Raw genomic sequence first — 27,752 nt, 5'->3', positions numbered from 1 at the left:
CTGGGTTTCACGCTCAACAGTTTCCCATGTGTATCAAGAATGGTCCACCCACCACCTGCACGCTGACACTACAGTCAAATGGATATAAAGAACTCACTAAAGACTAAAGGAAATGGAAGTCATGACTCATGATATGTCGTGAAGGAATTATTTTGTTTCTTGTTAAGTTCCCTCTTCTTGTCCCTATTAAGTATGCTGCACGACTATGGACTTCAACGGGATATTCATTATTGGCAGAGGTAGCCTAACGGTGACCATTACCGGTCACGTGTCATGTCATTCAAACGGGACAGTATAGGCTAACTGCATATACATTCTTTGTGTTGATGAAAATATTATCTGACTAATCATAGACCCGATTTATTTGTAATTGTTTTTTAAATTATTGTTTTGGAGTTGGGTTTGTAGGTCCGCTCGTCTCCATGCCAGTCGGGTCAGCCGGCCGGGTTGGGTCTCTCCCGGGTCCTTGGAAAATCCCTTTGGTCGAGGGCAGGGGCCTCCGCCGACCTGTGGCTCGAGAGCACCTACCTGTAGCGGTTTGTATGGGTCTATTCTGTTTGGATTTTCACATTGATGTGGTGACTGGGTGCCTGTCCACTTTCAGCATAAAGATTCCATATTCCAAAGATCCCTCTCTTTTCCTCGTCATAAAGGATTCAATTTATTAGCCGTATGTTTTTTATGTTGGTGCTGAGAGCTCAGTTGGGGAAAATGACTCGAGCTGGTCAGACGCCCATCATAATATGGCCCGAATAATCAAGATTGATAGATTAATGTGCCACTATAGCCTCGCCCTGGCTCTCAGACTGGGATTCAAATATTGAGAGGTGGTTCTGTTTGATTTTGCTGACTATAATATGAAGCAGAATGGGATTTGCCCTGGTATTTGATTAAGAAGCCAGCTGTCATTAACGAATCCCTCTTCTTTCTTAAGTCTATTTTGTTCTTATTAAACAATGAGCTTGTTAATTAAGGGAAGTTTGATACATTTTCTTTTATCCTTCCCAGCCCACTATTATTATTATTATTATTATTACTTTATCATTAGTATTATTAGGCTATAATTAATTAAATAGGCTAGTAAATTACTTGTCAGCTAATGGTTTTGGACAAAAAATGGTTTTGACTGAACGAACTATGAATGCCGTTTTAATTGCCCTAATTCAATTTGGGAAAAGGCCTCTGGGAAGGTAAACCGTACCAGGGTAGCTAACGGTAAAATCTAAACGTTTATTTGGACTAATGAACGCAATGGAAGATGCTCATAGGAGACGATGGACTAGACAACGTTAAATCTATCTCCAAATGCGGTCAATATATCGTCGCTTTTTCAATTTTCAATGGGTTACCTTGAGCATGGTTTCATATGTAGTGAACATAATTTAAGGTTAGAAATGGGGAGGATTGAACGGTTTGGTGAAAATAATGATTTCCATTTTCAAGACTCCACCTCCCCTGTGGCTTAACCAATCAGTATAACGTACTGATTCAGTCTTTGTCAGGTGTTTTTATTTTGTTATGTAATGCTGGCTGTATACGGTGTATTTATGTTTTTCTTTATCTTAATGTTGTCCAAACGTGAAATACTCTCAGATGGTTCTCATTGCTCTTTCATTGCATGTTGCAAATCCTGTAACAACAGCAAACCCCAACGAGTGATTTAAAAAATAACTACTATTCATTTGAAAGGAATTCATTTGCCTATCAAATGTACAAAAGTATTGGCTCAGTTAAAAAAAAAAAAAGGTACAGAAAAGGTATAGGACTTCCTCCAAACAGCCCTTTTAAAGAATTACAAGCTGCAAGATCAGCATTAAACAAATGCTTTACAGACAAAGCAGAAGCATCTATTACCCAGTCTGGGCACAGATTATAAGAACATGAAAATAAGACAAGTCGACTGGCAAAGAAGAGAACTTCACCAGACGCTATACTTTCAATTAAAAGGATCAAACTACAGACTCCAGCAATCATTTGGCTGACGTACAACACTTTCTCGATAAACTATGTCTCTTCCAACAATACATGTGGGAGACAGAGAATTATTATGCAAGGAGATATCCAAAGACGAAATACAAGAGATGATTCAAACCCTTAAAGATGGGAAACCCCCAGGACATGATGGGTTTGGACCAGAGTTTTATCGGAATGGTCAAGGTTTCATAACGGAACCCCTTCTCAAAATGTATACGAACTCCCTCCCACTTTAAGCCATGCTAATATTGATGAAGACTGCTCTAACTATAGGCTGGTGCCCCTTATTAGTGTAGACAGTAAGATCTTAGCCAGGGGACTAGAAAGATTCCTACAAACTTGAATAAAGCTGGACCAAACTGGTTTTATAGCGCAAAGACATTCAATTACAAATATCAGTCATTAGCATAATACAACATTGTGAGCAATCAAAACATTGAGCAGTGTCTCTATCGTTGGATGCCGAGAAAGCATTTGACCGAGTAGAATGGTCATGCCTATTTAAAGCACTCCACCGCTTTAAAATTGGAGAGAATTTCGATAACCAGATCAAGTTGCCCCACAGGCTGCTGTGATAACAAACGGAATGCAGTCACCCACTTTATTTTTGAGTAGAGGGACATGCGAGGGTTGCCCACGGTCACCTCTGTTATTTTCCTTGGTATTAGAGCCCCTGGCAGAGGCTATACGTACCCAGGAAGGTCTTACAGGTGTCAAGATTGGAAAATAAAACTCACATTATATCTCTATATGCAGATTATAGTTAGCTATTTATTTCTTATTGACTTAAGAGGTATAGATCTTTTTTTGGCTTCAAAATATTTTAATAAATCAGAAACTATGACACTAGGGAGCTTGAGTGACAACAATTTGAATGACTTCCAATTCAATTGGACAAAAAATGGTTTTGTTTATCTTTGTATAAAAATGTTGAATAAACTTCACAACCTGTCTAACAGCAAATTTGCACCTGTACTTAGGGCAGACATAGATAGGTGGATTCATCTGATTAAAATGAATGTTTTCTCTAAGACTTCATATATGGCACTGTAAACTGCAGCTACCATATAATTTAAGAGGCTTAGCACTACCTAATTTGCTATTTTATAAATGGACATGTCATGCTTGCATAATTGCAGAATGGTTAAGAGATTAACATTGCACTAATTGGATCAGTAACGACTCCTGCTTCACATCTCCATACTCATTAATCAGTGTTATGGCTGAGAGCATCCTGTCGGGCTGTATCACCACCTGGTACGGCAACTGCTCCGCCCACAACCGTAAGGCTCTCCAGAGGGTAGTGAGGTCTGCACAACGCATCACCGGGGGCAAATTACCTGCCCTCCAGGACACCTACACCACTTGATGTCACAGGAAGGCCAAAAAGATCATCAAGGACAACAACCACCCGAGCCACTGCCTGTTCTCCCCGCTATCATCCAGAAGGCGAGGTCAGTACAGGTGTATCAAAGCAGGGACCGGAGAGACTGAAAAATAGCTTCTTTAACAGGCCATCAGACTGTTAAACAGCCACCACTAACATTGAGTGGCTGCTGCCAACATACTATCTCAAATCTAGCCACTTTAATAATGTAAAAATGTATCACTAGCCACTTTAAACAATGCCACTTTTATATGTTTACATACCCTACATTACTCATCTCATATGTATATACTGTACTCGATACCATCTACTGCATCTTGCCTTTGCCGTTCTGTTCCATCATTCATTCATTCATATATATTTATGTACATATTCTTCATTCCTTTACACTTGTATGTATGAGGTAGTTGTTGTGAAATTGTTAGGTTAGATTACTTGTTGGTTATTACTGCATTGTCGGAACTAGAAGCACAAGCATTTCGCTACACTCGCATTTACATCTGCTAACCATGTGTGATAGATTTGGTGATAGAAACTCAGTCAGCACAGAAGTGAAACATAACCCGACTCTTAACAATACCTTTATGATCTGGAGAGATATTTGCAAACATCTTGGGAGAAAGAATTGCTTTTCTGCTCTGACTCCCCTTATAAATAATGAAGTATTTTCCCCTGGCGTCTCTGATACCATTTTCCACCTCTGGTACCAGAAAGGTATAAGGTCAATATCAGATATATTTGATGGTGACACGTTGCTATCGTTTCAGCAAATCCCCCCCCAAAATGTGCTGTACCACATCTGCAAGTAAATTGGACAAAGACTATGCACCAAGCAAGACAGTTGGTCATCTGCAACGAGGTGCAAGAGATGCAATATAAGATTATGCAAAAAGGGTTCATATAGTACTCCCCTTATATGGAATAACATGAAATCAGAATGTTCTGATAGTGTAAGAAGAAAAAGGCACTCGTGACCATCTGTTTTTGGACTTGGCCTATTAACTATGATTTTTTTCTGTGGAAATGTGAAAACTGAACTGGAAGGCGTGTTCATATGTGCTATAAGAATGAACCCATGGCTATTTGTATTGGGTGTCGTCGGGAACAGGCCCTCACTTACCTTAGCACAGCTCAATCTTCTTTAAAAAATGACTCTTTGTGGCCCACAAATGCATTCTCCTTAACTGGATAAAAGACCAGCCATCAACAATAAAGCAGTGGTATAGTGAGATCTTTAAAAAGTGTTCTCCACTGGAGAACATTAGTGCTATATTTAGGAACACGGAAGGAGATTGCGATACAATATGGGACCCCATTTTGCTATCTCTTCCCCCTAATCTTACAGATACCCTAAGAAGTGTCGATGTAAACATTTTATGAGTCTGTTGGTCAAATGGACCCTTGTCGATTTCTTGTATAAAATGATTATGTTGTCGTATAGGCCTCAATACTTTGCTAAGGGTATTTTACACACTACAGCCACACATTTTGTGACAGTAACATTAATAAAGGCATGTAAGGAACATAGATTTTTTTTTAAACATGAGCTGGCGCACACCCAGAAAAATTAGTTTGTGTGGAGGTGCTGACTAATGGCAAATAAACTATAAACTATCAAAATAAAGAAAGTCACACACTCCATATATTAACTCCCAGTAATTTAATGGGCAGCACTGTAACCTTCCTCAGGGTAATGTCATGAATACTTGAACCAGGTTATGTAGACAAACAGTGCAATTAGTGCAACCAATGACAAGAGTGAGGGGTGTGTCATAATGATTAAGTTAATTAAAATTAATTAGTGAAACTGTTAAAAATGGCATATTATGGCATATTACATATATTACGCTATTGTTATCATATTAGAAACATAATTGAATATTGTACATCATATTAGCATCAAAATACATGATTGTTTAATTCAATTTCACATAATTGTTTCGTATTTCATTTCAGATTTGTTACATGTAATCGTTTGGTTCAACCTTAATGTATAACGAGCATCATCAATGGGGGAAAATAGTAGGTGTACGCTAATAAGCTGTAGAAAGAATATATACGTTTATAAGACTTGTTCATAAAAGAAATAATTGTTCATAAGAAGGGCCTGAGATCAAAGTCAACATTCAGACCAATCAGGGGTCAATGTTTTTAGATAGGATATCCAGTAAGCCTCCCTTTGTAGTAGTCGGATCTCGATGTTACCTCCTCTCCTTGGTAGAGCAACATGCTCAATGCCTGTGTATTTGAGGGAGGAGATGGTATGGTTAGCTTCAACAAAGTGAGCTGCTACTGGATAGTCAATGTTCTTACACCTGATTGAGCTGCGGTGTTCAGCAATGCGTTGTTTTAATTGTCTTTTCGTTTGTCCTACGTAGGCTTTTCCTAATGAACAGGTGATGAGATAGATTACTCCTTTGGTCTTGCATGAGATGACACCACTAACAGGGATTTTTCGACCTGTATGTAGTGTGGGTGTCTGAAGAAATACGTTTTTATAGTGCTATTGCACTGTGCGCATGAGCCATATTTGTAGTTCCCATTTGGGACAGGTGTCAAGAGTGTCTGAGTGGGCATGTCAGATCTCACCTAGCTATCTCCAATATTGCGACCACGCTTATAGACCACCAGTGGGGGTTCCTTGAAGAGGTGTGCAATTTTTATGTCTGATTGCAGAATATGCCAGTGCTTTTTCAGGATTGCTTTCATTTTCTCCGAACCCTTTGTGTACTTAGTGCAAAAGACAGTTGCGTTGTTTTTCTTCTTTGGTTGAGTTTTTAGTAATTCCTCTCTTGGTTTTTGAGATATTTTAGCAATGCTGTCAAAATCTGTCTGGTGGCCACAGATTTGTTCAACCCTACATAACTGGCTATATGGTAGACCCTTCTTGGGGAGAAAGGGATGCATACTATCCGCACACAGCAAGGTATTGCGTTCTGTGGGCTTTATGCGGAAGTCTGTGTGTAATGCATCATTCACTTTGATAATCCATAAGTCCAAGTAGTTTATTTTTCTCTCATCAGTCAGCATGGTGAATTTGAGGTATTCAGACCTCTCGTTTAGTAGAGTTTGGAGTTAATTTAGTTCCTGGTGACTTCCTTCCCAGAGCACAAAAACATAATCTATGTATCTCTTCCCTAGGAGTATTTTAGAAAGTCAGGGGTGTGTCTCTGTTTTTTTATAAAGGAGTGCTTCCTCAAATTGTCCCACATACAGGTTTGCATAGTTGGGGGAAAAGAGGGAACCCATGGCTACACCCCGAATTTGAAGGAAAAGTCTGACTCAAAGACAAAGTAATTATCGGATAATACCAGTTCAGTAAGTTGTAAGATGCAACCATTGGATGGAGCAAGGGTAGAGTCTCTCTGCTGAAGGAAGTGTTGCAGCACCTGCAAGCCTCCTGTGTGTGGGATGTTAGTGTACATGCTCTCCACATCAAAAGTGGCCAGCAGGGTGCCCTCTGGTATCCTTCCTAAGCCCTCTATCAATGAGATCATGTGACTAGTGTCTTTGGCATAAGATGGGAGATTCTCAACCATCGGTTTAATGTGGTAATCCACAAATTTAGAAATGTTGGATGTCACAGAGTAGATTGCTGCTACAATGGGTCTGTCTACCTGGAGGAGGAGACACTTGTTTGTGTAATTTAGCGACTGTATAGAAAGTTGGTATCTTGGGAAATTTCACACATAGAAACTCAACAAATTTTTGGGTGATTTGTTCTGATTCTAAACAGCTTTCCACTATGGATGAGATATTATACTGGAATTCTAGGGTAGGGTCACAATTCAGTTTGCGATAGAAGTCACCTTTAGATAGTTCATTCACATAGTCACATTTGTTTTGTATCTTTATTTTATGAACAAGTCTTATACATGTATATATTCTTTTTACAGATTATTAGCGTACACCTAATACGTTCCCCCTGTTGATGATGCTCATTATACATTAAGGTTGAACCAAACGATTACATGTAACAAATATGAAATTAAATACGAAACAATTATGTGAAATTGAATTGTTTTTTTAACAGTTTCACTCATTTATTTTAATTAACTTAATCATTATGACACACCCCTCACTACTGCCATTGGTTGCACTAATTGCACTGTTTGTCTACATAACCTGGTTCAAGTATTCATGACATTAAATCAAGTCACTTGGCTCTGTCATAACCTCACATGGTCTCTCCTATCATTGCTATGCAGACGACACACAATTAATCTTCTCCTTTCCCCCTTCTGATGACCAGGTGGCGAATCGCATCTCTGCATGTCTGGCAGACATATCAGTGTGGATGACGGATCACCACCTCAAGCTGAACCTCGGCAAGACGGAGCTGCTCTTCCTCCCGGGGAAGGACTGCCCGTTCCATGATCTCGCCATCACGGTTGACAACTCCATTGTGTCCTCCTCCCAGAGCGCTAAGAACCTTGGCGTGATCCTGGACAACACCCTGTCGTTCTCAACTAACATCAAGGCGGTGGCCCGTTCTTGTAGGTTCATGCTCTACAACATCCGCAGAGTACGACCCTGCCTCACACAGGAAGCAGCGCAGGTCCTAATCCAGGCACTTGTCATCTCCCGTCTGGATTACTGCAACTCGCTGTTGGCTGGGCTCCCTGCCTGTGCCATTAAACCCCTACAACTCATCCAGAACGCCGCAGCCCGTCTGGTGTTCAACCTTCCCAAGTTCTCTCACGTCACCCCGCTCCTCCGCTCTCTCCACTGGCTTCCAGTTGAAGCTCGCATCCGCTACAAGACCATGGTGCTTGCCTACGGAGCTGTGAGGGAACGGCACCTCAGTACCTCCAGGCTCTGATCAGGCCCTACACCCAAACAAGGGCACTGCGTTCATCCACCTCTGGCCTGCTCGCCTCCCTACCACTGAGGAAGTACAGTTCCCGCGCAGCCCAGTCAAAACTGTTCGCTGCTCTGGCCCCCCAATGGTGGAACAAACTCCCTCACGACGCCAGGACAGCGGAGTCAATCACCACCTTCCGGAGACACCTGAAACCCCACCTCTTTCAGGAATACCTAGGATAGGATAAAGTAATCCTTCTCACCCCCCCCCTAAAAGATTTAGATGCACTATTGTAAAGTGGCTGTTCCACTGGATGTCTTAAGGTGAACGCACCAATTTGTAAGTCGCTCTGGATAAGAGCGTCTGCTAAATGACTTAAATGTTAAATGTTACATTACCCTGAGGAAGGCACAGTGCTGCCGAAAAGTTGGTAAATACCCATTAAATTGCTGGGAGTTAATATATGGAGTGTGTGACTTTCTTTATTTTGATAGTCTATGTAAGGAACATTTAAAAAAATTACGATAATGAAATTAATGTTATATTTTTTTTGATTAAAGTAATTAAAAATGAAGAGCAGAGAACGGAAATGGAATGTATAAGTCTTATTGTTTTGGCTATGTTTTGGTGTTTGTTGGTTATGCTATGTTTTGGTGTTTGTTGGTTATGCTATGTTTTGGTGTTTGTTGGTTATGCTATGTTTTGGTGTTTGTTGGTTATGCTATGTTTTGTGTTACCTTGTTTCATTTTGGAATTCAAAAATATGTACAATCTCTTTACGATGTAGACCTGAAACAAGGAAAATTATATAATAATAATAGTTGAAAAAGATGTATCTAAGAATGGTCCCACCACCCAAAGGACATCCAGCCAACTTGACACAACTGTGGGAAGCATTGGAGTCAACATGGGGCCAGCATCCCTGTGGAACGCTTTCGACACCTTGTAGAGACCATGCCCCGACGAATTGAGGCTGTTCTGAGGGCAAAAGGGGGTGCAACTCAATATTAATGTTTTGTACACTCAGGTTATATCCCGTATAGTGTATTTTAATAGCCCGAGTGCTAGTCTATTTGTGCTATAATGCCAACTCCCTGTCACTTGTTGTTTGGCTTGACAATAACAGCAATGGAGTTGGCAAGAGTTCAAACAGATCACAAACATTTAATTTAAATGTATTCCAATTCCCTGGGCTCCCTGGTTATTCTGTTACCTGCTCAACACGACATAGCTTGTCCACCGTGCCCTGATATCGGTTCATACAGTCTTCAGCCAGGTGGAGGTGGGTAGAGTACTGAAACACAGGGAGGGGTGGATTCATTAGTGTACACAGTAGCAAAATCTATTTGCAGCCCGAAAAAAGGAAACAAGCATTTCTTATTGGACAACGTCAAGGTAGTCCCTCCGCGTTTCAGTCAATTGTCTCCCATTTGGTGTCACATTCATAGTCTTAATAGTCCACAGTGAAGGTCTTCTATGTGTTATATTGCATAGCTGCCTGGGGAACCAGTTGTCTGTCTGAGCATGTTGGGTGTATTATTTCTGTGCTGGGACATCCATACAGTATCATATGGCTCATCATGCTTACCTTGCTTAGCTCTTTCTGATACTGCGGCATCTTCTTCAGCATCTGAGACAAGTCTTTCATTGTGGTCTGTAGCAAACCCAGAACAGCACATCACTGTTAGACACATACAGCAGTCTATACAGTACAGAGGGTTACGAAGGACACATCGCAGTTCAATAATGCAGTAGGTCGGTAGGACTAATAAAGACTGAGTTGCATGTACCTTCTCTCCTGTGTTCATCTTTTTGGTGGCTGAGAATTCTTTGAGGGAGCGGGTCACAGCCCTGTTTGAATGTGTGAGAGGGATAGATTTTTTTTTTAAAAAGAGAGATAAATAAAAGACCTATACAGGGCAGCAGGGCTTCCGTGCATCTGTGTGTCCGTGCATGTATGTGTGAGAACCACGGGAGCATCCTATTTTTTAAAGACTTACGTGGTGACTTCGGCAATATGCTTGTGTCTGAGACTCATCCACAGGTCATCATCCTCATCCAGCAACACCGCCTTCTCCTTGACCTCCCCCATCCCACTGGTGTCATACCTGACAGACAGAGACAGAGCGAGAGAGCAAGAGACGAAAGCGAGAGCAAGAGAGGAGAGAGAGAGAGAGAAAAAGGGAACAGAGTCAAACACAGAGAGGTGTACAAAATAAACGCTCATAACAGCAAAGATTGATTTGCCCAAATGTTTACTTAGAACTAAATAGGAAGCTACCGAACAAGATGACAATTCCTATCCAAACAAAACGAGAGATGGACCTATTGCGAGGCTGTGCCAGAGATAGAGATCATATAACATAGGGATAGAGATTTTATAATTCACATAGGGATAGAGATCCTATTGTTAATTCACATAGGGATAGAGATCCTATAATTCACATAGGGATAGAGATCTTATAATTCACATAGGGATAGAGATCCTATAATTCACATAGGGATAGAGATCCTATAATTCACATAGGGATAGAGATCTTATAATTCACATAGGGATAGAGATCCTATAATTCACATAGGGATAGAGATCCTATAATTCACATAGGGATAGAGATCCTATAATTCACATAGGGATAGAGATCCTATAATTCACATAGGGATAGAGATCTTATAATTCACATAGGGATAGAGATCCTATAATTCACATAGGGATAGAGATCTTATAATTCACATAGGAATAGAGATCCTATAATTCACATAGGGATAGAGATCCTATAATTCACATAGGAATATAGATCCTATAATTCACATAGGAATATAGATCCTATAATTCACATAGGGATAGAGATCCTATATGTTCTCTGTAATTCTGTGGTGCGAGGCCCAGTGTGTTGTGTGCGTTGAACCCATTGCTGTGCCAGGCTGTGCCAGCGTGGTAGTGTTTACTTGTAGACGTCGTTCTCGATGCCCAGCAGGTCATAGCCCATGGCTTGGAGGGTGAGTTCATGGAGGATGGGAGAGACTGGGTCAAAGCCTCGGTCCAGAATCAGGAGTTGAGAGCGAGATTTGTCCGGACCCTAGGCAGGGCGGAGAGAAAGAGGGGGCCATATTAGCTGACAGGGACAGAGAGACAAATGGCTGGACAAAGAGTTTGACATTATGATTTGACTGTACTATTGCAGTTTCATAACCTCCAAAACGTCATAACGATCTACAATAGATTCAACTATTTCATTATTGTGAATGATACATTGATTTGACATAATGACATGTTTCACTGTAACCTAAAGAACAAAACACACCGTGCTGACGAATGGGTAAAAGCCGCGGGTGGCTGACCTATCGTACTTCTTTGATACCGTATTTATATTACAGTAGGTGTACTGTAATATGAAACACAGAATTGTACTTGCAACCAAGCTGCCTGTAGAATACTGTCAAATTCACAGAAATCCATTTACAGTGTGTGTTATATCAGTTAAATCAGTGTGGCTTGTTGGTTGGCTGCTCTCCTGCCTCACCTCTCCCATGGTGGGGTCGTCTGCCTTGTAGCCGTCTAGCTTGTCCTGCAGGAGCTGAGCCAGAGTGGCACAGTCTTTGTACTCCCTGAGTCAAGACAACAGAGTGGGCAACAAACAGGCTATTAGCTTTCCATCACACGTACAGAAGACTGACTCCTTCTAAGAATCCTCTCAGAGGCGGATGAATAGGCTATGTCCCAATCCACAAGGATGCTATGTTTGGAGGTAGGTAGCTGCCTTGGGATTGATACATAGCCTATATACATTCCATTCGGGTCTGTCTGGGACTCAAACGAACCACCAGCCACCACTACACAGAAGCCAGTATAGATGAAACCGGAGCAGTAATTGATATTGCTGTAGCTCTCTCGCTCTTTCTTACCCTCTGTATCTGATGCCAGGGTATTCCTTCAAGGTGTTGCAGAGAGTGGCGATCTGCTCAGCACAACGCGCCAACATGTTGTGCTTGATGTCAGCCTTGTAGGGGCTGTAGAAGTCCTGGAAGGCATCTGTCTTGTCCAGGGAAAACACCTAGATACACACAGAGAAATAATCAAATCAATTAAATGTATTTTATTTGGCTGTTTTTACATCAGCAGTAACAACTTGCTTTACAGTTACCCGTCCTATACACAAAAATGTTGGTCACTTTCGCAAAAATCCTAGGTTTTCCAGAAATCCTGGTTGGAATATTCCCGGAATCAGGATAGAATAAGCAAGAAATCTGTGAATCCTACAACCAGGAATTTATGAATTTGGGCGAAATTAACAAATGTTTGTAACCTTATCCAGTGGAGATGCAGGGCCAGACCTGCAGGTGGCACTGTAGCAGTGTGTTTGACTGTGTGGGTGAGATAATATAATCCCATTTGACTGCATTGATTCCCAAATGACTGACAATACAGTACGGTGTTGTAGGATCAGATGGGACATCTTTCATTAATTCCCACAGCCTTGAGAAAGGCAGTTAAACCCCAACAACAACTGCTCCCTGGGCTCCGACGATGTGGACGTTAATTAAGGCAGCCCCCCGTACCTCTCTGATTCAGAGAGGTTGAGTTAAATGCAGAAGACACATTTCAGTTGAATCCACTCAGTTGCGCAAATGACTATTAATCCCTTTTCCGCTTTCCCTTTCTTTCCTTTATGACTGATTTCTGAAATCAAATCAAGCTTTATTTATACAGCACATGGAAAAAAAATAAAAAAAATAAAACATTTTCAAAATAAAAGCTGAAATATTTACTAAACAACAAACATAAGATAAGAACTAAATAATAACACAAACTGAACAACTAAAAAGCACCCTAAGGAAAAGCAAAGCAAAAAGAGAGGTGTGTTAAAATCTATTTTAAATATGTCCACAGTTTCGGTTCCCTGGCAGGCTAAGGCTATTCCAGAGGCTGGGGACATAATAACTAAAGGTTGATTCTCCATGCTTCTTGGTCCTAGGCTTTGGGATAGTTAAAATGCCAGCGCCAGAAGACCTGAGGGACCTAATGGCTACATAACTTAAAAGCATGTCTGACATGTACTGGGGTGCGCAATCGTGGATTGATTGAAAAACCAAAAGAAACATCTTAGAATACATTCTAAAACTCACAGGCAGCCAGTGCAGAGAGCTTAAAACCGGTGTAATGTGTGCTCTCTGGTCTTGGTCAGTACCCGTGCTGCAGCATTCTGTATGTTTTGAAGTTGACCAATGGCTTTCTTGGGTAGACCAGACAGGAGAGCATTACAGTAGTCAAGCTTGCTTGTAATAAAAGCATGGATGAGTCTCTCTGTATCAGCCTGAGAGAGATTGATTTGATTTGATTTAAAATGGCCACACCTTGGCAATGTTCCTCAGGGGGTAAAAAGCTATTTTGGTCACATTTCCATTTGAAATTTAGTTCAGAATCTAAAATAACACCTAGGTTTAATCTTTGATTAAAATGTGAGGCTAGATTCTCTCTCTGTGCTTTGGTTCCAACGATGAGTACCTCGGTCTTGTCTTGATTTAGCCAGAAGAAGTTGTAAATACAAGTATTTAAATCACTAATACAGTGTAATCATTTATCTGTGGAACTAAAATCCTCTGGTGACACAGAAATGTAGACTTACGTATCGTCTGCATAGCAGTGAAAATCAATGCTAGGCTTTCTGATAACACTGCCAAATGCCCCATGACATACAGTAAGCGACAGTTTATTTCCAAACTAAAACTTCCTATTTCTTCTCAGCCATGCCTCCCTTCATCCACTCTACTAAACCAATAATGTGTGTCAGTCAGGCAGGCTCTCCCTTTCCCATGCACCACTGCAACCAGCACCTTCAAACGCTCGAGCCCATCTGTTGACCGTCACATGACAACAATCCCTCTAGTGTGCAAACAACTTCCCGCTGTCACACAACCCTCCTCCGGCTCCCATTGGCTCCCTGGCCAGTATTTTGATGCATCCGCCAATGAGGTGAGGGATTAGAGATGGACTGGGAGGGAGGGAGGCTGGGCGACGTGGCATCCCCACACACCCCTCATCTCCTTCTCATCCCCACACCGTCCCCTGTAGGATTAATTCTAGAGGACAACAGAACAGCAGAGGATTGGAGGCACAGCAAAGCCATGGCCTGGCTAAAGCCACTCTGCTCTGGAACATTCCATCAGGAGAAAGAGGAGAGGAGACTACCCCAGCTCATTCAGCAATCCCTCCCCCACTCCTCCCCTACTCTACCTATACTCCTCCCCCTCTCCCACTCTCCACTGGTGTTTCCTTCTCTGTGTCCCCTCCTGCTCACCCCCCCCCCCCCCTCCCTAATCTTAATCCTTCCCCTTTCCTCCTCCTCCTCTCTCTCTATGTATCTCTCCCACAGTCTTTCTATCCCTCGCCAGAGACAGAGGGGCAGATAGGCTCTTACCTGTGACTCATAGGGCAGAAAGGCGATGTGGATCTCAGTCAAGGTCTTCATGGCTTTGGACGCACGGGATTTTGTCAACAGATTGAACAATGTATCTGGGATTGCTGGGAGTTGGGGGGGAGTGAAAAAAAACATGAAATTATTGAACATTGAAATTTGATGAAATTAAAGGATGAAAATAATAGGGAAATAGAATAGAAATCTATATACTCCTACAAAAAAAGGTGCAATCTAGAACCTAAAAGGGGTCTTCGGCTGTCCCCATAGGAGAACCCTTTGAAGAACCCTTGTTGGTTCCAGGTAGAACCGTTTTGGTTCCAAGTAGAATCGTTTTTGGTTCCAAGTAGAAGCCTTTCCACAGAGGGTTCTACATGAAACCCCAAATGGTTCTACCTGGAACAAAAAAGGGGTTTTCCCTGGAACCAAAAAGGGTTCTCCTATGGGGACAGCTGAAGAACCATTTTGGAAGAGAGAGTGTACTGTGTAAGGTTGACATTGAGTGTTGGTATTGTGGCAAAGAGGAGTTGTCTGCTAGTCTGTTCCCAGTACTCGAGGAGAATCAGATATAAAGTTATCATCAGACTGCTCCAAACTCAAATTCATATACTGTATACAATACGTGATGATACAAAGTTGTCCCATGTCTCTCCAATATTACTCACTGTCAGTGAAGAAGACGTGAGCTCCTCTGTATCTGGGCGACCGCGGGTCTCTGAAGTCATCTATGAGTGCCTCCACAGTCTGGGTAGGAGAAGGAACATCACAAATCTTACCAAAGAACGCTAAAGCTTTTTTGCTCCTGCGTGTCTCAGATGGTAGAGCATGGCGCTTCCAACGCCAGGGCTGTGGGTTTGATTACACTGGAACCGCCCATAAGTAAATGTATGCATGCACTACAGTAAATCACTTTGGATAAAGAGTTAAGGGGCGGCAGGGTAGCCTAGTGGTTAGAGCGTTGGACTAGTAACCGGAAGGTTGCAAGTTCAAATCCCCGAGCTGACAAGGTACAAATCTGTCGTTCTGCCCCTGAACAGGCAGTTAACCCACTGTTCCTAGGCCGTCATTGAAAATAAAAATTGGTTCTTAACTGACTTGTCTAGTTAAATAAAGGTAAAAAAAAAAAATGCATTTACTAAAACTAAATGGTTCCAATACCTCATCATTGGGAGTTATTAGGTAGATGGCCTCCATACTGGGGAGAGGCTCTCGCTTCTTGCCAATGTCTTCAACAACTGTACAGGATAGGAGAGAAAAGCACAGTCATTCAGTTAGCCTTTGAAGTGATGCTGAACGTTGAGCGTGTGTGTGATGTTGACGGAGTGGTACTCACTGGTGATGCCATCTGACATGATATCTGTCATCTTACAGCAGGATGACATCATCCTCATGCTTAGCTTGTCTACTACCAGAACCTGGGGGAGGACAGGGACGAGGTTTACAGGGGGTCAAGGGTTGTATCCTAAATGGCACCCTATTCCCTATATAGTGTGCGACTTTTGACTTGGGCTCATAGGGCTCTGGTCAAAAGTAGTGCACTATAAAGGTAATAAGGTGTTATTTGGGCGCAGACAATTATTATCATGTACTATCACATACACAGTCATTCATAACCAAGAATGTCATTGATATAAAAGATTTGGCATGGGTAACCAGATCCTCAAAAAGTTCTACAGCTGCACCATCGAGAGCATCCTGACCGGTTGCATCACCGCCTGGTATGGCAACTGCTCGGTATCTGACTGTAAAGGCCCTACAGTGGGTAGTGCGTACGGACCAGTACATCATTGGGACCAAGCTTCCTGCCATCCAGGACCTACATACTAGGCAATTTCAGAGGAAAGCCCCAAAAATTGTCAGACTCCAGTCACCCAAGTCATAGACTGTTCTCTATGCTACCGCACTGCAATGGGTACAAGAGGCTTCTAAACAGCTTCTGCCCCTAAGCCATAAGAGTACTGAACAATTCATCAAATGGCCACACAGACTATTTACATTGACACAAACCCCCACATTTGTTTTTACACTGCTGCTACTTGCTGTTTATTATCTATGCATAGTCACTTTAACCCTACATACATGTACAAATTACCTTGACTTACCTGTACCCTCGCACACTGACTCGCTACTGTTACTGTTCTTTTATTGTGTTACATTTTATTAATTTTTATTTTATTCTGTAAATATTTTCTTAACTCTTTCTTGAACTGAATTGTTAGTTAAGGGCTTGTAAGTAAGCATTTCCCGGTAAGGTCTACACCTGTTGTATTCAGTGCATGTGACAACGTTTTATTTTATTTGCCCATACCTTCCATTCGCCCTTCTTGTGCACCTTCTTGATGACATCATTCATAATCTCTGTAAACGGAGGAATAATTGATTAGCACACACTTCAACTTACATTAAACTGTTCTGTGCTAAAAAGCACAAGCACTGTAGGCTATTGGCCCCTTGTGTCGCACCCTGATCCGTTTCACCTGTCTTTGTGCTATTTGCCCCCCTCCAGGTGTCGCCCATCTTCCTCATTATCCCCAGTGTATTTATACCTGTTTTCTGTTGCCAGTTCGTTCTGTTTCGTCAAGCCTACCAGCGGTTTTTCCCGTGCTCCTTTCTTTCTCTAGTTCCTGTTTTCTAGCTTTCCCGGTTTTTGGCCATTCTGCCTGCCCTGATCTTGAGCCTGCCTGTCGTTCTGTACCTTTCAGACTCTGCTCTGGACTTCTGACCTCTGCCTGCCCTTAACCTGTCGTTTGCCTGCTGTCCTGTTTTTGTAATAAACGTTTGTTACTTCAAAACTGTCTGCATCTGGGTCTTTTCCTGAGCCTTGACACCTTGTATACAGTTTAGTCTCTCAAGGTCATCCTTCAGAATCTCGTCTCGTTGACTCAAACTAATGGAACAACTTGAGCGAAGCCTGGGTATCTAAGCATAATGCTTCAGGTATAAAAGGGCATATTAGATATTCTGGTCTAGTGAATTGTTAGTTTAGGTGGGTGACAGACGGTGTTAGCAGTGATGGCACAGCCACAGTTGGAATTTAATGGGCTCCGGTGAGGGGTCTGAAGTGAGCGGTTATACCAATGTAACACTCATTACATCTGTGAGGAGTCTGGGAACCTGGTGCCCCGTTGGAACCATCTGGGAGACAGTTCATGCATCCCAAATGCCAGTCTGTGGTAATGGAGAGGGGGGAAGGATCAGCTTTGAATCTATAGTTTAAAAGCTGGCCCATCTATCTACTGCATGAGTCAGTGAGAGAGACACACAGCAATCACAAGGCCTAATCTCTTCCAATCCTCTTACGCCACGGAACCACCAGGGTCGCTATTTCTGGGCTCTTTCTGTGCCACAGGATGTGATGTCACAGGGAAACCTGTTGACACACGCGCATGTTCGATTTGGCTAGTATTCTAAAAAAAACTCAATTAAATACATTCATCAGTGTTATTTGATTTTAAATAAGTATACGTATTAAATGAGTAGTAGCTACAGTGCCTTCAAAAAAAGTATTCACACCCCTTGACTTTTTCCACATTCTGTTGTGTTACAGCCTGAATTTCCAATGGATTAAATTGAGATTTTGTGGGACTGATCTACACACAATAACCCACAATGCAAAGTGGAATTTTGATTTTAGAAATGTCTTGAGTTAAGTATTCAAACCCTTTGTCATGGCTAGCCTAAATACTTTCATGAGTAATAATGTGCTCAAAAAGTAACATAATGAATTGCATAATAGGTGTTAGTTAGTTGCAGGAGAGGAAGGAAACCGCTCAGGGATTTCACCATGAGGCCAATGGTGATTTTAAAACAGTTACAGAGTTTAATGGCTATGATAGGAGATAACTAAGGATGGATCAACAACATTGTAGTTGCCTTAATGACAGAGTAAAAAGAAGGAAATCTGTACAGAATAAAAATATTTCAAAACATGCATCCTGTTTGTAATAAGGCACTAAAGTAATTCTGCAAAAAATGTGGCAAAGAAATTAACTTCTTGTCCTGAATACAAAGCATTATGTTTGGGGCAAATCTAACACAACACATCACTGAGTACCAGTCTTCATATTTTCAAGCATGGTGGTGGCTGCATCATGTTATGGGTATGCTCATCAACGGAAAGGACTAGGGAGTTTTTTTGGTAGGATAAAAATAAAACGGAATAGAGCTAAGCACAGGCAAAATCCAACAGTAAAAACCCTGTTCAGTCTGCTTTCCAACAGACAAATTCATCATTCAGCAGGACAATAATCTAAACTCAAGGCCAAATATACACTGGAGTTGCTTACTAAGACGACATTGAATGTTCCTGAGTGGCCTTGTTTTAGTTTTGACTTATATCTGCTTGAAAATCTAAGGCAAGACCTTAAAATGGCTGTCTAGCAATGGTCAACAACGAACTTGACAGAGCTTGAAGAGTTTTAAAAATAATAAATGGGCAAATATTGTACAATCCAGGTGTGCAAATCTCTTAGAGATTTACCCAAAAAGACTCACAGCTGTGAACGTTGCCAAAGGTGATTCTAATACAGTATGTATTGACTCAGGGGGTTGAATACTTATCTAATCAAGATATATTATGGTTTTATTTTTAAATTGAATTTTCTTCCACTTTGACATTACAGAGTATTTTGTGTTGAAAATCAATGGGAAAAGTCAAGGGGTGTGAATACTTTCTGAAGGCTCTGTATATCCTTCATCCCCAGCTTAAAATGATTGGTACATTAGAGCATGGATCCTAAAAGCCAGTGACAGAAGTATTTGGCTGTTGTGTCAGGATACACGATTTAAAAAATTGTTCCAAAAGGGCTCTTCCGCTGTCCCCATAGGAGAACCCTTTTTTGTTCCAGGTAAAACCTTTTTGGTTCCAGGTAGAACCTTCTGTGAAAAGGGAACCCAAAAACGGTTCTACTTGGAACAAAAATGTTTCAACATGGAACCAAAAAGAGTCATTCAAAGGGTGTAGCATAGTATGGCTCTCTGCTTTCTAAATGAATCTTAACATGCATTACCTCCATTGAAAGACAAAACAAGACAATGTCACAAATATATAACAATCAATCAACTCAATCATTGTTAACATTTCAGAAATCAAGAACAAAAAATGTGCCTATATGCTTCATTCAAACACTGTTGTTGTTTTGAATATGGGTCGGGTGGTTTGATCATTGAGGTGACATGTCTATCAGTGAATGAGTTCTGTATCCAATTACCCAACTGGATTAGTTAGGGGAAATTTCCCCAATGCCCCATGAAAGAGTCAGTCAGCATCAACAAACGAAGAAGCTGCTTTGGGATGGGAGATAATGTCTGTATCTCAAATGCCGCCCTATTCCCTATATAGTGCACTACCTTCGACCAAAGCCAATAGGGCTCTGGTCAACATTTGTTAACTATATAGGGAATAGGGTGCCATTTTTGGAGAGTTCAATTTCAACCAGGATTATTATGTCATTGTGGTAACCAAATTTCAACATAGACAAACCTTGTATACAATATGTTGAATTTGTACCTTTAAAACAACATCAGATCTTCAAAGTTATATCCACTATCAGAAATAAACAATAGGCTGTGCAGCATAATTGATCTAACCACAGCTACACTTTGGTCTCCCATCTAGGGTTTTAAACAAGACCTGCTTAGCTATGATATTTGTAACTGACTATTACCAGTGTGCTATTGTGAGAGTTAAATAATATAACTAAATCAAATCAAACTTTATTTGAAGTGCATTTAAAGTTTGATTTGATTTAGTCCTACTCTTTCATTTAGACGTTTTGGGGTGAGATGGAGATGTGAAACCAACATATCAATTATTAACTAACCCACTGCGCACAAACTGGTTGATTCAACATTCCTTAAACGTAATTAGTCAACGTATTATGACGTGGAATCTACAATTTGTCACTGACTATTATCAATGTGCCATTGTGAGAATGATTGCTGAGAGATCTCCACTTGAAAACTAAGATTCACTGTTACTATCGAGGTAGATTTAAAAGAGCAAAGTAAATGGGACCATACTTTATCACTCATATCTCATCCATTATGCTATTTAGGCCTATATAGCAATTGCAAAGTCATCAACGGCTATTGTTTCAATTCAACCCAAAATTCAACTAAACATAGACAATACAATAGGCCTAGGGCTGTGAATGCAATGATATTTAGTGATATTGAATTGTGTTCGGTTGTCAGGGCAACCAAATATCATCTTTTGAAGCAGATGTATCTTCTGCTTGGAGAGTTCCATCTGTTCCACTGACTTATTCTGGCTTTAATTCCAGTTTGTTGCAGCAATAATGTGCGCAGAATTTCAAAAGGCATTGATCACTTGCACCATGTACTTTTAAAGGGGCAATCAGCAGTTGCTACAAACATTTTTGGATCGACAAATAAATGATAAATACCTATTGATTCTTGAAGAATATAACTTGTAAATGCCTCATGAGTCTAGCTCAACTGTTGTACCCCATCAGGAACCAAACTATAAGCTTGTTTTACTCCGATGTTTGTAAACAAAGTAAATGTAAACAAACACCACATAGCCTCAAAACATGGTTTAAACTATAGTTTTAATATCATGGATGGTCAGTCCTTTTCCGTCGCTCTGTCTATGAATGTACGAGTGGTTAAATTTCTCCAACCCCCATTCCTCAGCTTTTTACCCAAAACAGGGGTGGGGTCAGTGATAGATATTTGATTGACAACTAAACCAAAAATCAGACATTGTTTTTCCATTGGAGTTTGGTTGTGCTTTTAGATTGTTGAAAGCAGTGATAACACATTGGAAATTCAACAAACTTTTCTCTGTCTTTTTGAGTGGGTGATTTCCATCCATTTCTAATTTATTATACAGTATTTGTCATACCCATAGATATTTATGTCTGTATGACAATAAAAGTCTTCAGGAGTAAGAGCAAAACAACCCATAAAATGTAAGGGACAGGCTCAACAAACTGTCAACACCAACAGTATTCCTTGTGAACACAGTACTACAATGTGTGATTTTCAGGAAGTCCAGCATAGCTAGCAGTTGGTGACGCTGAATGTTACTGGTGGCTGGGTGGAGTTCCACAGCTCACTTTACACCAGGGGAACAAACTCTGAATCACCATAGCACCATCCTGTCTCACCTCAATCAAATACAGTGGATATCTGAGGAGCAGGGTTGGGGAGTAACGGATTACACGTACAAAAGAAGATAACTGTAATCCTTTACGTTACCAGTAAAATAATATTGTAATCAGATTACAGATACTTGAAAAACTAGATGAATACTTTAAATTCAGAAAGGATGTTTAAAAAAAAATATATTTTGACACTTCTCTGTTTTCTCAATGACATTCAAATCTGCATTGAAAAAAGACTCAAGTTTAAGGTGGTTCCACCTGAGCGAGTCTGACCACAAGTCAGAGACCACTATGATGACACACCGAATGTGTTTGATTGAACGCGGGAAAAGAGCAGGAATAGGCTTTGTAGGCTACAGTCCAAGCCATGTCTTCCAATGGTGTGACTGCTGTTGGCATCCAAAGATTATCCAACTTGAATAAACACTTGGAGGTAAGGATGACAGCAGTGGTTTAGTCTACGGTGATATGGATATCACTTATTATTGATATCTACATAGCGCATTGATGTGAATCACACTGCTGCTCTCTCATTTTTCTATTTGCGCCTTACGGATTGTGGTTGTTGTGGGTGGCTGTTCACAAATCTAAATGTGTATTTGAACCCAATAATGGTTGAATTCAAATAGTTTAAGCTGCCTATTAATCATTGTTTTTGAAACCAGTCGACAGCCAGTGAAAAATGCGCTCTTACAACATCTGCATAGTGGGTATCCCAGCTTTAGGAATAAAAGAGGGGCGTTTAATTGCTCAGTCTAATTCATGCTGATAAAAGAAATACATCCATAGGCCTAATGGACACATGCTCAAACTCGCACACTTTTGATAGATTTAAAGGGGCAATCTGTAGTTGCTACATACATTTTTGGACTTGTAAAGATACAATGTAATCGTATTATTATATGTAGTAGAAAGCAATGGGTAGAAGAAGTGTACATAACCAACCCATAAAGTAAAATTGAACATCCATATATGGCCAGCTATGTAAACGTTAACATTGAACCACATCTATTGCAGGATAAATCAATTGGTAAAATACATGTTTGTATTCTTCTAATGCCATTAAGGGGAATGTAATCTAAAAGTAACTGAATGTAATCAGATTATGTTACTGAGTTTGGATAATCCAAAAGTTACGTTACTGATTACAATTTTAGACAGGTAACTATTAACTGTAATGGATTACATTTAGAAAGTAACCTACCCAAGTGACCTACCAAACCCCGCTGAGGAGGTATTAAATAGCGGATACCCACGCAATAACAACAAACGTTAACCCCAATATCTCTATTCCCCTGTCTACCATACCATAAATAAATGAAAGACTGCCAGCCAAACATTTAACATATTTAAGACTGAAGTTGGCATTGTGGAATTATTGTTTTCACCATTTCATGCATGGATAAGGTCTTGCTTTTTATGTGCATAATGGGGAAACTAGGTTATATGCCCGTTCTTGAATGAATTGCCTTCAACACAGCAGATGTATTTTAAAAGCCACAATACAAAGTAATAGGCCTGCACCAGTAGAGGCTGCTGAGGGGAGGACGGCTCATAATAATGGCTGGAACGGAGAAAATTGAATGGCATCAAACACATGGAAACCATGTGTTTGATCCCACTCCAGTAATTCTGCCCCAGGCATTACAATGAGCCTGTCCTCCCCAATTAAGGTGCCACCTGTGGCCTACACGTTTACATCCACAAAAGAAGAGATTTTCCCCTTTCGTGGTGGCTTTAGGTAACTGAGTGTGGAGCTGTATTGTGGTGGATCCATGCAGCAAGGAGCACTATGACAGTGGAAGAGCTTAATCCGTATGGATTTAGCGCATGTGGATTTACCCGAAACGACAATTTCATAGTGCAACTCACTACAAAACAAATGCCAGTATTGTACAGTGCCCATAATTAAAACCCAATATTAAAAGACCAACATTTTGCTACATCTAATGATGCAGAGATATAGGATAATTGAGAGTGCGTTAGTGCGCCTTTACGCACTTTGAGCAATCCTATCGAATTTGAGACGCACTAGATTTTTTACTTTCAATAGGTCTACTTCTGGACCAATTTTTGGCCAAAAAATGTATTTAAATTGTGTTTGAAATACAAATTGAGATCTAAATAAAATAGTAATTCAAATCAACTAAATAGCTTAAATTAATAGAATGTCCAAAATAAAGCAAAAATAAAATAGCCTAGGCCAACGCCACAATACAAAATAACCATAGAGCATAGACCTACATAAGAAGTGATTAAACAAAAATACATATTCTTACTTTCTCCCACAATGGCTTTTAGTCCGAGTGGTGCCATGGTGATGATGTCTCTGTCGTGGCCGTGTCTTCGCCTCCCCTTTTCTTTCCCTCTCTACTCTACCCAACCACCGCTAATACTGTGTAGGACTGTAGGCCGCGGGACAACATCCAAAGTGATTGCAGAGGGACCGTATTGCTTCGAAAATAATCCCTTCCACGCCTCCACAAACATGCCGATTTCAACTGTCTGTCATACAATGCCACGGACAACCTACTTCAACTTTTAATAGACATCCACATATTCTATGTTTAGCTGTTTGCAGTGGTATTATTTATCAAGTGAAATAAAGTTATTGTATTTATGAACTATTTTAATAGGTTAGAATAAATAGCAGTTATGGGCCTAGTAATTTGTATACAACAAGTAGGATTTTGTACAACCCTAATGGAAAAAAAAAGTAATGATCAGACCATTGAATTCTTATTTTAACATACTGTATTTTCACAGCAACTGCAATAGGATAAAACACAATAGACTACATTGGCTACATTATCAATAATACCCACAGATGTCCACAGAGGGGCAGTAATGTCTAAGTAAATATAGGCCTTTCATTCATCCTTATGCCTCATTCACACTGACAGTGTATTTGCGCAAACTCAACATATTCTGGATATATGTACAACAAAAGTTCAACATTAACCTTCTGCCAGCGGAGTAAAGTGCTTAAGTAAAAATAATTTAAAGTACTACTTAGGTAGAGTTTTTGGGTATCTGTACTTTACTATTTATATTTTTTGACAACTTTTACTTTTACTTCACTACATTCCTAAAGAAAATTATGTACTTTTTACTACATACATTTTCCCTGACACCCAAAAGTACTCATTACATTTTGACAGGAAAATGGTCCAGTTCACACACTTGTCAAGAGAACATCTGGCGGACTCACTAAACACAAATGCTTTGTTTGTAAATTATGTCTGAGTGTTGCAGTGTGCTCCTTGCTATTTGGAAAATAAATAAAAAACAAGAAAATTGTGCTGTCTGGTTTGCATAAGATAAGACATTTGAAATAATTGATACTTAAGTATATTTGAAGAATTCCCTTTACTTTTGATACTAAAGTATATTCTAACCAAATACTTTTACTCAAGTAGTATTTTACTGGGTGACTTCCACTTTTACTTGAGTCATTTTCTATTACTTTTACTTTTACTCAAGTATGACATTTTAGTACTTTTTCCACCACTACCTTCTGCTACCATTTCTGAAAAGCTGTACACGCATAAGTTCAATAAATCCAAAAGTATGCACCACACAGAACGCACTGTGACTGCCTCTCCAACGCAATGCTGCAAGGCAAACACAGCATTCCATCAGAAATAAATGTTTTTCTGGTGTCCCAAAATGCAATGACGTTGTCAGTGTGATCGAGGTGTAAGGTCATGTCTTGTGCATGCACCAGGGGTAGGCAACCCTGTTCCTGGAGTGCTGCAGGTACTAGTCAGCACACCTGACCAACTGAGCTAATTGATCAGTTCACTGATTGCCAAAATTTCACAAACCTGGAATTCCAGGTTGATTAAATCAAAAACATGAAGTGCCTGTGTAGCAAATGAGGATGTGTGAAACTTAACCCTCACGCCTCGATCACACCTACAGTTTCATTGAGCAAAAGGGTACGCAGCATCATCTGGATATGTGTGCAACAAAACTTCAACATTCACCCTCTGCTACCATTTCTGTCAAGCTGTCTACGCATACAGTTTGACGCATACATTGGGTTCGATAAATCCAACATCAGATTTTATTGGTCACATACACATGGTTAGCAGCTGTTAATGCGAGTGTAGTGAAATGCTTGTGCTTCTAGTACCGACCATGCAGTAATATTTAACAAGTAACCACACAGAATGCACTGCAATTGCCTCTGCAACGCAATGCTGCAAGGTAAACGCAGCTTTCCATTGGAAATCTGTACTTCTGGTGTACCATAATGCAATGACGCGGTTGGTTTGATCAAGGCATCAGCCTGAGGTGTTCCGCTTGTGTCGCCTCATTAGCTAGCTTTTTGCATGACGCCGACTGATAAGACGCTTCAGAAAGGCAGTCACACTAGATACCTATGCCTTGCTAGCACACATGACCGCCCTCCTGAAGCGTCTTCCCAGTCGGCACCATGCGAAAAACCAGCTATTCGCTGGTGCAAGTGGGGACACTTCAGGCTGAGGAGTAACATGCTGACCAGAACAGGCACGTGCGTGCGCCATCGCGTGCATGTCGATTTTGTCCATCCACACCAGACGTGATCATCAGGACACGCAGGTGGAAATATCTAGTTGCAAGACGACGCCGACAGAGATGGTCGCCTCGCTTCGAGTCCTTAGGAAACTATGCAGTATTGTGTTTTTACATGCATTATTTCTTACATTGTTACCCCAGGAAATCTTAAGTCTTACATACAGCTTATCAACATTACGACCAGGAATACGACCTTCTCGAAGAGGATCCTCTGTTTGGACCACCACCCAGGATAATCAACCTAATCCCAAAAGCCGCCCCAAAACAATGGCGCCGCAGAAGGGGCAGACGGAGCGGCCTCCTGGTCAGGCTCCGTAGATGTGCACATCGCCCACTGCTCCCGAATATACTACTCGCCAATGTTCAGTCTCTTGACAACAAGGTAGATCAAATTCGAGCAAGGGTTGCCTTCCAGAGAAACGTCAGAGATTTTAACATTCTCTGTTCCACGGAAACATGGGTTTCTCCATGCATCGCATCGACAGAGATAAACACCTCTCTGGGAAGAGGAAGTGCGAGGGTGCATGCTTCATGATTAACAACTCATGGTGTAATCATAACAACATACAGGAACTCAAGTCCTTCTGCTCACCCGACCTAGAATTCCTTACAATCAAATGCCGGCCATATTAGCTCCCAAGTTAGTTCTTGCCAGTTATCGTCACAGTGGTGTACATTCCCCCTCAAGCAGACACCAAGACGGCCTTCAAGGAACTTACATTTACATTTACATTTAAGTCATTTAGCAGACGCTCTTATCCAGAGCGACTTACAAATTGGTGCGTTCACCTTAAGACATCCAGTGGAACAGCCACTTTACAATAGTGCATCTACATCTTTTAAGGGGGGGGGGGGGTGAGAAGGATTACTTTATCCTATCCTAGGTATTCCTGAAAGAGGTGGGGTTTCAGGTGTCTCCGGAAGGTGGTGATTGACTCCGCTGTCCTGGCGTCGTGAGGGAGTTTGTTCCACCATTGGGGGGCCAGAGCAGCGAACAGTTTTGACTGGGCTGCGCGGGAACTGTACTTCCTCAGTGGTAGGGAGGCGAGCAGGCCAGAGGTGGATGAACGCAGTGCCCTTGTTTGGGTGTAGGGCCTGATCAGAGCCTGGAGGTACTGAGGTGCCGTTCCCCTCACAGCTCCGTAGGCAAGCACCATGGTCTTGTAGCGGATGCAAGCTTCAACTGGAAGCCAGTGGAGAGAGCGGAGGAGCGGGGTGACGTGAGAGAACTTGGGAAGGTTGAACACCAGACGGGCTGCGGCGTTCTGGATGAGTTGTAGGGGTTTAATGGCACAGGCAGGGAGCCCAGCCAACAGCGAGTTGCAGTAATCCAGACGGGAGATGACAAGTGCCTGGATTAGGACCTGCGCTGCTTCCTGTGTGAGGCAGGGTCGTACTCTGCGGATGTTGTAGAGCATGAACCTACAAGAACGGGCCACCGCCTTGATGTTAGTTGAGAACGACAGGGTGTTGTCCAGGAT

General features: G+C 41.2%; 1 protein-coding gene across 2 annotated transcripts in view; it reads right to left on the bottom strand.

Moving 5' to 3' along the window:
• The window catches only part of LOC115111890 (syntaxin-binding protein 1-like), a 46,802-nt gene extending 22,651 nt beyond the window's left edge, over positions 1 to 24,151 (bottom strand). For both annotated transcript variants that reach the window (XM_029638415.2, XM_029638416.2), the window contains exons 1-13: positions 23,988 to 24,151; positions 16,887 to 16,936; positions 15,912 to 15,993; positions 15,737 to 15,813; positions 15,244 to 15,322; positions 14,582 to 14,685; positions 12,069 to 12,217; positions 11,687 to 11,771; positions 11,112 to 11,242; positions 10,166 to 10,273; positions 9,956 to 10,016; positions 9,754 to 9,819; positions 9,379 to 9,459 (exon numbers count right to left, since the gene is read on the bottom strand). In XM_029638415.2, coding sequence (XP_029494275.1) covers positions 9,379 to 9,459; positions 9,754 to 9,819; positions 9,956 to 10,016; positions 10,166 to 10,273; positions 11,112 to 11,242; positions 11,687 to 11,771; positions 12,069 to 12,217; positions 14,582 to 14,685; positions 15,244 to 15,322; positions 15,737 to 15,813; positions 15,912 to 15,993; positions 16,887 to 16,936; positions 23,988 to 24,024 — 1,110 coding nt within the window. In that variant the 5' untranslated portion in view covers positions 24,025 to 24,151. The remainder of the gene's footprint in view (positions 1 to 9,378; positions 9,460 to 9,753; positions 9,820 to 9,955; positions 10,017 to 10,165; positions 10,274 to 11,111; positions 11,243 to 11,686; positions 11,772 to 12,068; positions 12,218 to 14,581; positions 14,686 to 15,243; positions 15,323 to 15,736; positions 15,814 to 15,911; positions 15,994 to 16,886; positions 16,937 to 23,987) is intronic.
• Between the last annotated feature and the right edge of the window lie 3,601 nt (positions 24,152 to 27,752).

This window comes from Oncorhynchus nerka, linkage group LG27 (assembly GCF_034236695.1).
Source record: "Oncorhynchus nerka isolate Pitt River linkage group LG27, Oner_Uvic_2.0, whole genome shotgun sequence".
Lineage (NCBI taxonomy): Eukaryota > Metazoa > Chordata > Actinopteri > Salmoniformes > Salmonidae > Oncorhynchus > Oncorhynchus nerka.
Note: the sequence above shows the minus strand (reverse complement) of the source record. Positions and strands in the feature narration are given on the sequence as shown.